Here is a 15000-nt window from a genome sequence, read left to right as displayed (position 1 = left end):
CTTTTTTCCATGTACTTACAGTATATATGTAATTTTTTATATATACACATATATAATTTTATAATTTATATAAAATATATAAATATAAATATATAAAATATTTATATATAATTATACATATAATTTATTATATATTAATTATGTATGTTTCCTATACATAGTTAATATATATACCATCTCTCTCTCTCACATACAAGATTTTTTTTGACATGAGAAAATAGCCACTATATATATATATATAGTGTGTATATATATATAAATATATATATATATATATTTTTTTCCCACAATGTTGCCTAGGCTGATCTCAAACTCCTAGGCTTAAGCAATCCTCCCATCCAGACTATTACCAATTAGCCAATTACAAATTACATACATACCATACATATGTATATATATATTATATATATACACACATACACATGTAATTATACAAACACATACATTTATACATACATACTAGAATGATCAACTCATTTCACTTTGCCTAGGACGTTCCTAGTTTTAGCACTAAAAGTCCCACATCCCGGGAAACCCCTCAGTCCCAAGCAAACTGTTACAGCTGGTTACAGACACACACACACACACACACACATACACACACACATACACACACACATTTCTTTTTTATTTTGAGACAAAGTCTCACTCTCGTCTCCCAGACTGGAGTGCAGTGGTGCGATTTCGGCCCACTGCAACCTCCGCCTCCTGGGTTCAAGCAATTATCCTGCCTCAGCCTCCCAAGTAGTGGGGATTACAGGTGCCTGCCACCATGCCTGGCTAATTTTTGTACTTTTAGTAGAGACAGGGTTTCACCAGTTTGGCTAGGCTGGTCTCAAACTCCTCTCCTCAGGTGATCCACCCAACTCGGCCTCCCAAAGTGCTGGGATTACAAGCATGAGCCACTGTGCCCGGCCACACACACTTCTTAAAAAATAAAATTGTAATCATTTTCTATGTGCTGTTTTAAAACCTGAACTCCTTACTTAAAAATATATTGTGGCCAGGTGGGCATGCCCCTGTAGTTTTCGTATTTTTTTTTTTTTGTAGACATGTGGTTTCGCCATTTTGCCCAGGCTGGTCTCAAACTTCTGGGTTCAAGTGACCTGCCAGCCTCTGCCTCTCAAAGTGTTGGGATTACAGGCATGAGGCACCACTCTCAGCCCAGTTCCACTGTTTTAAACTGCCTTTGGTTCTAAAATTAATAAAGGCCAAAACAGCATGAAAAAAAAAATCATACACAAAGTGCAGACTGCTCTTGAGGGCTCTCAAGGAGAGCCAGGCACTACTTTAATTTACCATTTATTACCAAAGTTATTAAAAGAAAAAGTCAGGCTGGGTGTGATGGCTCAGACCTGTAATTCCAGCACTTTGGGAGGTGAGGCCAAGGCAGGCAGATCACTTGAGGTCAGAAGTTTGAGACCAGCCTGGTCAACATGGTGAAACCCCATCTCTACCAAAAATACAAAAATTAGCCACGTATGGTGATGCACCCCTGTAATCCCAGCTACTCAGGAGGCTGAGGCAGGAGAATCGCTTGAACCCAGGAGGTAGAGGTTACAGTGTGCTGAGATTGCGCCACTGCATTGTAGCCTGGGCAACAGAGTGAGAGTCCGTCTCAAAAAAATAAAAAAGTCCCATTCTCACTTTCAGACACCTGTGCCGCTCTGCTGTGCATGACCGTAGGTGAAGAAACCCAGAAAGAACTGAACTGAGCAACCTCTCTCCATTCGGCAACACAGAAAGACCCTGCCTTGGAAAAAAAAAAAAAAAAGGCAAAACACTAAATCCTTACCTTTTTAATTCATTTACAATTGATTTATGAACTTCCATTGCGATTTTGCCATCCGAGTGTGTTTTGAGTTCTCGGCATTTGGCACGTAAAATCTCCAGCTGTTCCCTGTTCTCCACCAGCTCCTTTTCCTGGCCCTGGGTTTTCGTCTCCAGGAGCATTAGTTGTTTAGTCAGCTTAGAAACTGAAAATCAAAAGAGAAGGATAAAAACTTGGCACAGAAGACCTCATAAAACACAATTATTGGCTGTTAGGAAATACTAATGAGAGTCAGCTGATAAAAATGACCTTTTAAAGATCTTCTGGGCTGGGCATGATGGCTCACACCTGTCCCAGCACTGTGGGAGGCTGAGGCGGGTGGATCACGAGGTCAGGAGTTCAAGACCAGCCTGGTCAAGTTGGTGAAACCCTGTCTCTACTAAAAATACAAAAATTAGCCAGGCGTGGTGGTGGGTGCCTGTAATCCCAGCTATTCAGGAGGCTGAGGCATGAAAATCACTTGAACCCAGGAGGCAAAGGCTGCAGTGAGCTGAGATCATGCCACCACACTCTAGCCTGGGCAACAGAGTGAGATTCTGTCTCAGAAAAAAAAAAAAAAGATCTTTTGGAGTGTTATAAATTAACACCAAAGGCTTTGTCCTTAGAAATTACTGTCCCTACTGGGCACAGTGACTCATACCTGTAAATCCAGCCCTTTGGGAGGCTGAGGGGAGGATTGCTTGGGGTCAGGAGTTTGAGACCAGCCTGGGTAACATAGTGAAACCCCATCTCTACATAAAAATTTAAAAATGAGCAGGGCATGGTGACATGCATCTCTGGTCCCAGATATCCGGGAGGTTGAGGCAGGAGGACTGCTTGAGTCCAGGAGTTCAAGACTACAGTGAGCCGTGACTGGGCCACCGCACTCCAGCCTGGATGACACAGTGAGACCTTGTCTCCAAAAACAAAAACCAAAAAAGCCAAAAGAAATTACTATCTCTACATTAAGCACTCACTAAATATATACTTTTAAAAATAAAATCCACTATAATATTTTACCAAAAATGATTCCAGTCTTCAACTAACTGACTTTCCTAAGACTGAAGCCTTAAATCACACACAGGTGTGCAAGCATATGTCATAACATTGTCCCTAAAGCTGCAAGATTTTCAAGATTTTTAAGGACATCAAACATGGCTAAACTAAGAACCGGATTTATTATTTTCCTTGCCTTTCCTCATTAAACTTTTATTTTATGTCCTGTATCTAAAGTAAGTCATAAATATTTTCATCCTGTGTTTCATAGTTGTATGTAATAAGACATTTCCTGAGCACCTGCTGACACTAGCACTTAGAGGTATTTATTGTAGCATAAAACTGTACATCTCTCTACTCTATGAAAATATCTAATTGGTGACTGGGCATAGTGGCTCACGCCTGTAATCCTAGCATTTTGGGAGGCCAAGGTGGGTGGGTCACTTGAGGTCAGGAGTTCAAGACCAGCATGGCCAACATGGTGAAACCCCCTCTACTGAAAATACAAAAATTAGCTGCAAGTAGTGGCACGTGACTGTAATCCCAGTTACCCAGGAGGCTGAGACAGGAGAATCGCTGGAACCTGGAAGGCAGAGGTTGCAGTGAGCCTAGATCACGCCACTCTACTCCAGTCTGGGCAACAGAGTGAGACTGTCTCAAAAAAAGAAAAAAAAGAAAAAAGAGAAAATATCTAATTGGTCAAAGTGAATGGCTGTTTCTGGGCAATGGGAAAACAGCACAGGCAACTCACTGGATCATACAGGTCAAAAGGTTTTCCCTACCCCATGTGACCAGAAATCCTCTTTCTGTTCAGATCTGGTATGTTCAAGAAAATTAAGCTCAGTAAATAGGAAACTAATGTCATCCCTAACCCTGAAAACAAAGATAAGAGGCTCCACAACTCTGTTTCCCCTCTCCCCTTAACAATGCCAGAGTAAAGGCAAATACTCCTGGGCCATGCAGGTCTCAGGAGAAATCACGTGGAGGAAACTCCTGTGCACCTCTCTGGGAGATGCTCTCATCTTTAAACACAACCTGGTTCTCAGAAACAGGAAGTGCTAGCCCCGCAACTGCAGCAACAGCAGGGGCTGCTCATGGACCTGCCATGGCGTGGAAGGGGCTGCCATTCCAAAAGCAGCTGGAGAGGGGAAAACCTCCATCTGCTTCTCGGGGTGCCACGGCCTCATGCAAGATGGCTTGTGCTTCAGTTTCCCAGCCTATGCCATTCTTCACTAGGAAAGAAAAATCAGTAAAACAAAGGGGAAAAATGCCACTATCTCTTGTACTCATAAATTGTGGTTTTAAAGCAGAAGTGATGACTCTTAGCCTGGCCTCCTTACAGTTGTGCACTGTCCCAGACTGTGAAGCTCCTAGGGGTTGGGAGAGTGCACGGGAAGACACGGGAAGAGGGACACTCTCGGAAGGCGTCTGACAGAGATCTAATCTGCAGAGATGTCGCCTCCCGTGCCCGCAGCACCGAAGGAAGGACACAGGGGAACTGTTTAGAAAGTGAACGGTTCTGCTTATTTACTCATCCAACAAACATCTGGGAAGAGACCCTGTGTTATTTCAGATGTTTACCTCGCATGATCTTTCCCATTTCTAAGGTACTATTTTACCCCAAAACCAGTTCTGCTGAGTCTAGCACTATCCCTGCGAGTGATTTACAAACCCATGGGATGATGAGAGACACTGTGGAGTATGAAAAAGCAATCTATGCATTGACGGGAATGACATGGAAGGGTTATAAACAGCTGCATTTCAGTCAAGAATGTAAAACATGACTTCTCTCATTTTCATTCGGGGCCCCCAGCAGGAGGGAGATAGAAGGGTAAAGTGACAATAGTGACATCACTGCATGGCCAGTCCTCGCTGGAAGGACCTCACCTTCTTGGAGGTGCTCCTGGTGGCTGTCCTTGGCTTTCCTTTGCTGAATCTCCAACTGCTCCAGCAACAACTTGTTTTCCTCTAAAACCAGTTTTGCTTGAGTCTGAAGCTGACGCCTGCAATTGATTTACAAGATGAAATACTGTGATTCAGGTGCTGAATGGTTACAGAAACACTCTGGAATCTAAAAGGAAGCAATAGGTGCATTATAGGTAATGAATATCAAGCCATGTCTCCATGTTAAACATATTAACACAGCAGCAAATCCTGCCATTTGCAGTCAGTTGGGGAAAGACAGCCGCGAGTCTGAATTACGGACTGCTTCAGAAATGCTTTCAGATGTAGAATTTCACACATGTACAGAAGTAAAGAGGATAGAGTAGGAGACTCCCATGTGCACAGTACCCAGCTTGAATAGTCACTAAATGGCTGATGAGGTTTCATATGTATAAACCTCTAGTCCTGCCACCCACTATATTATTCTGAAGCCCATATGGAACATATTTAAAGAAATAGTAAGTTTCCATTTTAATTTTAAAATACTCCTTTGTAATCAGTAGCATATTTGCAAAAAAAAAAAAGACTCTGTTAGCAGGCTTTGAAATGGTTTCTTAGAACTGTATGAATCTGCCCCAGCCTTCCTCTCAAGCACAAGCAAATCCTCTGCTTCCAGTGCAGTGTAAACCCCAGCCCAGCTCAGCCCTCAAGACCACAAATTCTGATTAGAATGAGCTGAAGGGACCTTAGAAATCATCTAGTGAAATGTTGACCACCAAAGTACACTGGGTGGTAAGTTTACTTACTAAAGCAGTAAACAATCTCGATTTTCCACTTGAAACCCTAAAGGTAAGGAGGAGGAAGGAAACAGACAAGATGAAAGGAGTCAGGCTGTAACAATGGTGTGGCCCCAACAGTGGCTGTGCACTGACTGGCTCCTGGGCACTGTGGGGGTGTCTCTTGCCTGCTACCAGCACCCACAGAGTAGGCTGCCATGCTGTCAGGAGGGGGCTCACCCAAAACTGGTCTGTGCTAGCCTCCTCATTCCTGCCACAAACTGGGCAGCTCCACGATGGTCTGTTTTATGTTTTAGACTTATTTATTTATTTATTTATTTATTGAGAGATAGGGTCTCATTCTGTTGCCCAGGCTGGAGTGCAGTGGTGAGATCTTGGCCCACTGCAACCTCCACCTCAGCTTCCTGAGTATCTGGGATTACAGGCATGCATCATCACACCAAGCTAATTTGTATATTTGTATTTTTTGGTAGAGACAGGGTTTCTCCATGTTGACCAGCCTGGTCTGGAACTCCTGACCTCAGGTGATCCACCCGCCTCGGCCTCCCAAAGTGCCAGGATCACAGGCGTGAACTACCGTGCCCGGCTGCGTTTTGGACTAATTTATAAGACTTAGGTTCATTCATTCATTTGTTCATTCCTTCCCTCCTCCCTCCCTTCATTCATTTTATTTTTTATTTTTTAGAAACAAGGTCTTGCTCTGTCACCCAGGCAGGACAGGAGTACAGTGGCACCATCAGAGTTCACTGTAGGCTTGAATTCCTGGGCTTAACAGATTCTCCTGCCTCAGCCTTCTGACTAGCTAGGACTACAGGTGCATGCCATCATGCCCAGCTAATTTTTAATTGTTTTGTTTTTGTTTTGTTTTTGAGACAAGGTCTTGTTCTGTCGCCTAGGCTGGTGCACAGTGGTGTGATCATAGCTCACTGCAGCCCTGAACTCCTAGCCTCAAGTGCTCCTCCCACCTCAGCCTCCCAAAGCATTAGGATTACAGGGGTGAACCACTGAACCTGAGCCATTTCTTTTTAAAATGAAAGGGATTGATCCCCCATTCTTAAAAAAAAGTTCAAAATCTCAGATTTGGTTCAACACTTCCTCTTATTTTGTTTTATTTATTTATTTTATTATTATTTGAGACAGGGTCTCACTCTGTTGCCCAGGCCGGAGTGCAGTGGCACGATCTAGGCTCACTGCAGCCTCCGCCTCCTGGGTTCAAGTGATTCTCCTGCCTCAGCCTCCCGAGTAGCTGGGATTACAGGCATGTGTCACCATGCCTGGCTAATTTTTCTATTTTTAGTAGAGAAGCAGTTTCACCATGTTGGCCACACTGGTCTCAAACTCTTGGCCTCAACTGATCCTCCCGCCTCAACCTCCCAAAGTGCTGGGATTATAGGCATGAGCCACTGCGTCCAGCCTCCCTCTTATTTTATAGAGAAAGAAACAGACCCATTAAGCCTGAGGTTAGCCAGTGATTCAGGGGAAGTTAGGAAAAGAAATATACAAAATTTACTTGCAGCCCAGAAGTTCATTGAGAAATTACTGGCAACCAAGCAGAAAGTGTCTGCTGGGCCAGGTGTGGTGGTTCATGCCTGTAATCCCAGCACTTTGGGAGGCTGAGGCAGGTGGATCACCTGAGGTCAGGAGTTGGAGACTAGCCTGTCCAACGTGGTGAAACCTCATCTCTACTAAAAATCCAAAAAGAAATTAGCCAGGCATGGTGGTGGGCACCTGTAATCCCAGGTACTCGGGAGGTTGAGGCAGGAGAATCACTTGAACCCGGGAGGTAGAGGTTGCAGTGAGTCAAGATTGCACCACTACACTCCAGCCTGGATGGCAGAGCAAGACTTTGTCTCAAAAAAATAAAAAAAAGAAAGAAAGAAAGCGTCTGCTGTAGTGTGAAGTCTGTGTACCAAGTGCTGCATGCAGGTTTAGCAGCCGTGCATGTGTGTAGGTACTGAGAGCAGCAAGGAGCTCTGCCCACCAAGTATGATGCTCCAGAGCCCAGAGACCCTCCTGCAGCTTGAGGGCAGTGAATTCAAAGAATTGCTCAGGGAGGCCCTGAGCAAGCCTGATGTTCTCCCCACGCTGGTGTGGGCCATCATGCTAGAGCAAAGGGCAGATTTCAAATCCCAACAAACACAGGATTGGGGAACACTGCGGGGCTGTGGATTTGAAAGCAAGGCCTGCCTTTCTTTCCTTTGTTTCATTGACTTTATTTTAAGGAAATGCAGACAAGTTGGATTTGTGGCTATATACAAGGCTAGGGAAGGAACACGGGGGTCCAGAATCTGACAAAGTCTCTTGAGTCCCTTGAAAGCATTTGAAAGCAGGGCCTGCCTTTCTTTCCTGTGTTTCGTTGATTTTATTTCAAGGAAACGCAGACAAGTTGGATTTGTGGCTATATACAAGGCTAGGGAAGGAACACGGGGTTCCAGAATCTGACAAGATCTCTTGAGCCCCAGCCTGGCTAAGCTACTTTCCAGGCCACTGTTCAAGGAGGGTGCGAGGGGAGACACACTAGGAACCCTGATGGAAGAAAATCCAAGCTCAGCCAGGGAGGTCACAGAGCACCAAGACCTAGGAGTTGCCTGGGCCAGTCCCACCTGATGCATCGGTGACTAGAAAATCAGGGAGAGCCAATGGTAAGAGTGCTGTTGACTCAATTCCAGATTTCTAAACATCACTTATAGAAAATACTTCATTTTTTCCAGTGATGTTAAGGCCATTTGAAAACACTAAATATAACATACCTACTCAAAGTGAATAATTTTTGTTTTCTTAGTCCTGCCTAGATATTGCTTTTAGGCTTTTCAAGACGTATACTTTCTCTAATTCAGTTAACAGGCATTTGCTGTTGCTGTGCTAGATGCGGGGCCACACACAAAAATGAGCAGGACACTGGTTCCTGCCCTTGCAGAGTTCACAAAGGAGAAGATGGAGGCAGATGTGGAGGCAGACAGGATAGGCAGGCACAGTGTGGCAGGTACTGGGATAGGGCATGTGTTTAGGGGTACATCAGAACTGGAGACAAGGGGCCACGTGCAGTGGTTCATGCCTGCAATACCAGCACTTTGGGAGGCCAAGATGGGAGGATCACTGGAGCCCAAGAGTTTGAGACCAGCTTGGGTAATACAGCGAGACTGTCTCTATGAAAAATTTTTTTAAATGGCTGGGCATGGTAGGGCACACCTGTAGTCCCAGCTACTTGGGAAGTTGAGGTGGGAGGATGGCTTGAGCCCAGGAGGTTGAGGCTGCAGTGAGCTATGGTGGAGCCACTACACTCCAGCCTGGGCGACAGAGTGAGACCCTAACTCTAAAACAACTTAAGAAACAGAGACGCCGGGCACGATGGCTCACGCCTATAATCCCAGCACTTTGGGAGGCCAAGGCAGGCAGATCACATGAGGTCAGGAGTTCGAGACCAGCCTGGCCAACGTGGTGAAACCCCACCTCTACTAAAAATACAAAAATTAGCCGGGCGTGGTGGCACATGCCTGTAATCCCAGCTACTGAGAAGGCTGAGGCAGGAGAATCGCTTGAATCCAGGAGGCAGAGGTTGCAGTGAGCCAAGATCATGCCACTGCACTCCAGCCTGGGCAACATAGCGAGACTCTGTCTTGAAAAGAAAAGAAAAGGAAGAGAAGAGAAGAGAAGAGAAGAGAAGAGAAGAGAAGAGAAGAGAAGAGAAGAGAAGAGAAGAGAAAACAGACACAAGGGAGCAATAATGGCCTCTCCTGAAGGCAACGCTATAGACAAGCACCATTCCAGTAGGACCTAGAGGGTGAGGAGTGCAGAGGGGCTTTCGGAGGAAGGACAGGTTGGAAGTGGGGCAACCTCAGTTGTCAGGGAATCTGCCAGGGCAGGGCGGATGGGAGCTGGTCATGCAAGCCTCATGAGCTTTCTGTTTTGGGAGGCCATTTTGAGCTTTCTGTTCTCAAACCCTGGGAGCCATCGCTGGGGCCTAAGAAGGGATGAGACTCTCCAGGTCTGAGATGGAAAAATCACCCTAGAAAAATACCACCTCAGAAAATAAAAAGCAGAAAGCAACTATATTTCAGGTTTGAGAACCTACTTAGAATTTTAAAAGTCATCTTTAAAATATAAGTTTAGAATAATTTATTAGGGTTTTATTATACCTTATTAATTTCTTAGAAACTCTCCCTTAAAATATTTAAGAATGTAATTATGTATTTGATAATTTTATAACATATTTTCTTATTATCATTTGTTTTAAGTTAGCAAAAGAGCAGAAACACAATGCCACTTGCCATTCCTCACTGGTAACAGCACTACTCTTATTTAACTCTTGGTGCAATTCTTCATTTTCTTTCACCACTTCTTGGACTCGCATCCTAAACATTCTCATTTCCTCCTGAAATAAAATGTACGTAAATTATAACACACACATACCCACGCATCTATATTTCTCAGTTCTGGGGCTGCTGCGGTGACTAAAATCAAATGGTAACAGCCATTTAGCAAGGTCTCACAACAGGCCAGCCTTCAACACTTGGTACCAGCACGAGTGGTGCCTGCTCTCAGGGAGCCTACAGTCTAGTGAGAAAGCACTAGGACCAAAGTACAAGAGGCAAAGAACCTGGGCTTTCAATATTGGATTCCTAATTTGCTAACATTGTTCTCTAACTGCCAAATACTGAGAGAAAAGGCAGAGATGCCCATCAACACTGACATTTTTCCTTTGTTTAAAGATGCAGGATAATAAATTAGAGGTTTTTAATATAAAAAAAAGACCTTTTCATCCTTAATTAAAGCTAGATTTGGTAGGGAACGGGTTAGTTAGTGTGGGAGTTGGAGGAAGCTCTTAATTTTTTTTTTTTTTTTTTTTTTTTTTTTGAGACAGGGTCTTGCTCCGTCGCCCAGGCTAGAGTGCAGTAGTGCAATCATAGCTCACTGCAGCCTCAACCTCCTAGGCTCAAGTGATCCTCCCACCTCAGCTTACCAAGTACCTGTGCCACCATGCCTGGCTAATTTTTGTATTTTGTGTATAGACAAGGTTTTGCCATGTTACTCAAGGCTGCTCTTGAACTCCTAGGCTCAAGCAATCTTCCTGCCTCAGCCTCCCAAAATGCTGGGATTACAGGCATGAGCCACCACATCCAGCCAAGGCTATTAGTTTTGTCCATGACAACCATGAGAAAGTGTCTTACTAGCATCATCAGTCTGCAGAGCTTAATTGGCCATTAGCCGCAACACAAGGTCTGTCGCTGGGCCGGTTGTGATGCCTAACAGTCTATGTCTGTTTCAGCTCCCAACAGTCTGTGTATGTGACACTTCAGCTGAGCCTCCGCCATCAGGGCTTTTCAAGTTTCTGTGTCCTGCACTGTCCTTTGGTGAGAATCTGAGGTGCCAATATTTACTCTGGTGTGCCTCTAAAATATTCTACTCCCAGCTGTCAGATGTTTATGCTTACACCCTTTTAACTTAAAGCAGCACTACCAAGTAACTTCTCTCATCCCTCCACCCAGACACACTCACTCACTGCTGGCAGTCCATGTGACTCTTTTTTGGAACAGGGGTCAGGCAAACTAAAGTGTGCAAACCAGTTGGCTGTTTTTTTAAATAAAGTTTTATTGGAACATGGCCTCGCCCATTATTTACATGTTATCCTCAGCTGCTTTCATGTTGCAACAGCAGGGCTAAGCAGGTGCAAACAGAAACTGCATGGCCTCCAAAGCCTGAAGTACTTATTAACTTGCCCTTTACAGAAAGTGTGTGCTGACCCTGATTTAGAAGGAGCACCAAAATAATAATATTATTATTAGTTATTAGGACTGTTATATGCTCAATTAGTACAAGATTCATACATGCTCTTAGAAAATTAAGCATCCAACACTAAGTCTAAATGAAAAGGATTAAAATTCCTTTCCATGGGACATGGACACAGGACAGTATTACTGACGAGGAACAAGCTGGGAGCCTCTTAAAGGACCCTCCCAGCTCAGGATCCCAGAACAACCAACATTTCTTTCACTGGATCCTTCAATTTCAGGGATCTATATGGACACTTAAATGAGGAATCCAGACGAATGCAGGAGGCACGGGAAGCCTCTCTAACTCACACCTGCGGTTAGAACGAGCTCCACTGCCCAAAGCCATTCCCACAAAATGGCGGTGGACAAGGCAGAAATGGATAAAAACCTCACTTCTTCTCCATGTCCAACAGCTCAGCAATCGGACTTCCCTAGGGTCAGCTCATCCTAGAATTAAGAAGCATCTAAGTTTGCCTAAAACATCTCCAGCCTTTCCTTCCCATGTCTGCCCAAATAGCCCTTCTTTTTTTAATTTGTTTGTTTTGTTTTGTTTTTGAGACAGAATCTCGCCCCGTCGCCAGGCTGGAGTGCAGTGATGCAATGCCAGCTCACTGCAACCTCCAACTCCCCGGTTCAAGCCATTATCCTGCCTCAGTCTCCCGAATAGCTGGGATTACAGGCACGTGCCACCACACCAGCTAATTTTTGTATTTTTAGTAGAGACAGGGTTTCACCATGTTGGCCAGGATGGTCTCAATCTCCTGACCTCGTGTGATCCACCCACCTTGGCCTCTCAAAGTGCTGAGATTACAGGCGTGAGTCACCGTGCCCAGCACAAATGGCCCTTCTAATGGTGGTGTTTGCAGCTGCAGAGTACCAGAAAGAAGCGCTTCCCCACTGCTGTCTTCCCTGCACCCCAAGATCTCAGCCCATATGGGCTGGCTGTCCAGAAAGCCATGGCTTCTCATGCAGCACTGCTCTGACCCTCCATAATTCTCCCCTCACTCCCTATCCACCCCCCCTGCTCTGCCAATCACTCCCTTACTTCCTCCCCTCTTCCTTCTTTCCCTCCCTCCCCTCTTCCTTCTTTCCCTCCCTCCCTCCATCCCACCCTGCCACACTCCTTCCTTCCTCCTTTCTGTCCTCTAACAAACATTTGATTATCTATAATATGCTGGGTATACCTACATTCAAAATGTTTCTATAAAATTTGAAGCAGTCCTATATCTTGTCTCTTCTGAGACATTTGCCAGCCTACCTTGAGGGTGGCATTGAGCTCGTCCTTCTCTTTCATTATATCTTCATAAGCCAGCAACAATGGTGACAGGTATTTTACATCCAACTGAAGATAGACAGTAAAAGAAGGTCAATATAGGCCAGCCACGGTGGCTCATGCCTGTCATCCCAGCACTTTGGGAGGCCGAGGCGGTGGATCACGAGGTCAGGAGATCGAGACCATCCTGACTAACACGGTGAAAACCCGTCTCTACTAAAAATACAAAAAACTAGCCAGGCGAGGTGGCGGACGCCTGTAGTCCCAGCTACTCGGGAGGCTGAGGCAGGAGAATGGCGTGAACCCAGGAGGCGGAGCTTGCAGTGAGCTGAGATCCGGCCACTGCACTCCAGCCTGGGAGCACAGAGCGAGACTCCGTCTCAAAAAAACAAAAAGAAAAAAAATAAGAAGGTTAATATATTTCTTACATCTAAACACAACCAGCAAATTTTTAAATGGCAGGAAGTTACACTTGTTTGAAATGGTTTCTGTGGTTGCTGTTGTTATTGTTTTTTAAGGACCCTCCCAGCTCAGGATCCCAGAACAACCAACATTTCTTTTGCTGGATCCTTCCAATTTCAGGGATCTCTATGGACACTTAAATGAGGAAGCCAGAGGAATGCAGGGGGCACGGGAGGCATCTACAACACCCACACAGGCTCGGCCTCCTGCGGTTAGAATGAGTTCCGTTGCCCGAATCCATTCCCACTCTGCAGCCTAGGCTGGAGTGCAGTGGCATGATCTCAGCTCACTGCAACCTCCACCTCCCGGGTTCAAGTGATTCTCCTGCCTCAGACTCCCAGGTAGCTGGGACTATAGGCATGCACCAACATGCTCGACTAATTTTTGTATTTTTAGTAGAGGCGGGGTTTCACCACGTTGGCCAGGCTGGTCTTGAACCCTTGACCTCAAGTGATCCATCCGCCTCAGCCTACCAAAGTGCTGGGATTACAGACATGAGCCACCGCGCCTGGCCTGAAATGGTTTTTAATAGCTATGCAAACACAGGCTGAAAATATGGGCCTGAAATTAAATAACTTTCACTTACCAACCAGGGTGGTATAGGGCCCTTGGATGGGAGGCCTTCAATATTTAAGCTCTAAGAACAAAACAAATATTGAAGACAAGTTAAACCACGCTTCCTCTGAAATTTCAAGTCTTAGATATTCTTAATCTAGACTGGGCATTGCCCATCTATGCATTGATCTATCTATCCATCTGCCTACCCACCCACCTGCCCACCAACCCATCCATCCATCCATCCATCCATCCATCCATCCATCCACTCTCCCATATACCCTCCCATCTATCTATCTCTATGTATGTATGTATACATGAGAGAATATTTTTTCTGAAATGTTTGAGAGTAATTTGCAGATATAATGCCCCTTTTCCTCTAAATACTTGTATTTCCTAAAAACAAAAACATTAATATACTTAACCACAGTACTGTCTTGAAAATCAGGAAATCAACACTGATAACAATGCTATTTTCATAATATATATACTATATATATGTATATATATTACTGCTCCTTGTAGAGCAGGGGTACCCCATAGGCAGTATGCCTAGAGTAGCCTATAGTAGGCTAGAGTAGCCTATACTACTCAGTAGCCTAGAGTAGCCTATACTACTATTTTCTAACCTAACCTATACGTTATCTTCAAATTTCATCTATTTTCCTACTAATGTTCTTTTCTGATCAAGGATCCAGTTCAGGGTCACATATTGCATTTAGCTGTCAAGTCTTTTATGTCCTTTTTTTTTTTTTTTTTTTTTGAGACAGGGTCTCATTCCATCACCCAGGCTGGAGTGCAGTGGTGAGATCACGGCTCACTGCAACTTCTGCCTCCTGGGCTCAAGCAATCCTCCCACCTTAGCCTCCTGAGCAGCTCAGACTACAGGCGCACGCCACCATACCTGGCTAATTTTTGTATTTTTTGTAGAAATGGGGTTTCCCCATGTTGCCCAGGCTTCTCTTGAACTCCTGGGCTGAAGTGATCCTCCTGCCTCAGCTTCCCACAGTGTTGGGACTGCAAGTATGAGCCAGCACACCTGGCCCTTTTTGTTTTGTTTTGTTTTTTGTTTTTCTGAGAGAGTCTCACTCTGTTGCACAGGCTGGAGTACAGCGGTATGATCTCAGCTCACTGTAACCTCTGCCTCCCAGGTTCAAGAGATTCTCATGCCTTAGCCTCCCTGAGTAGCTGGGACTACAGGTGTGTGTGCCACCACACTTGGCTAATTTTTGTATTTTTAGTAGAAGCAGGGTTTCACCATATTGGCCAGGCTTGTCTCAAACTCCTGACCTCAAGTGATCTGCCCGCCTCAGCCTCCCAAAGTGCTGGGATTATAGGTGTGAGTCACTGCACCTGGCCTCCAGCCCTTTTTAGTCTTTTAAAATCTGGAGCATATCTAGTGACTGTTTTCACTGGATATGGAACTTTTTAATGTCACATTGTTGAGTGGCT

General features: G+C 44.8%; 1 protein-coding gene across 1 annotated transcript in view; it reads right to left on the bottom strand.

Annotated features, from left to right (window-relative positions):
- The window catches only part of CEP89 (centrosomal protein 89), a 95330-nt gene that overhangs the window by 34899 nt on the left and 45431 nt on the right, over positions 1 to 15000 (bottom strand). Inside the window, exons 10-14 of the mRNA XM_025369167.1 lie at positions 13580 to 13630; positions 12517 to 12600; positions 9756 to 9859; positions 4694 to 4809; positions 1796 to 1976 (exon numbers count right to left, since the gene is read on the bottom strand). Coding sequence (XP_025224952.1) covers positions 1796 to 1976; positions 4694 to 4809; positions 9756 to 9859; positions 12517 to 12600; positions 13580 to 13630 — 536 coding nt within the window. The remainder of the gene's footprint in view (positions 1 to 1795; positions 1977 to 4693; positions 4810 to 9755; positions 9860 to 12516; positions 12601 to 13579; positions 13631 to 15000) is intronic.

This window comes from Theropithecus gelada, chromosome 19 (assembly GCF_003255815.1).
Source record: "Theropithecus gelada isolate Dixy chromosome 19, Tgel_1.0, whole genome shotgun sequence".
Classification (NCBI taxonomy): domain Eukaryota; kingdom Metazoa; phylum Chordata; class Mammalia; order Primates; family Cercopithecidae; genus Theropithecus; species Theropithecus gelada.
The sequence above is the reverse complement of the archived record's forward strand: the minus strand, read 5'-3'. Positions and strand labels throughout refer to the sequence as shown.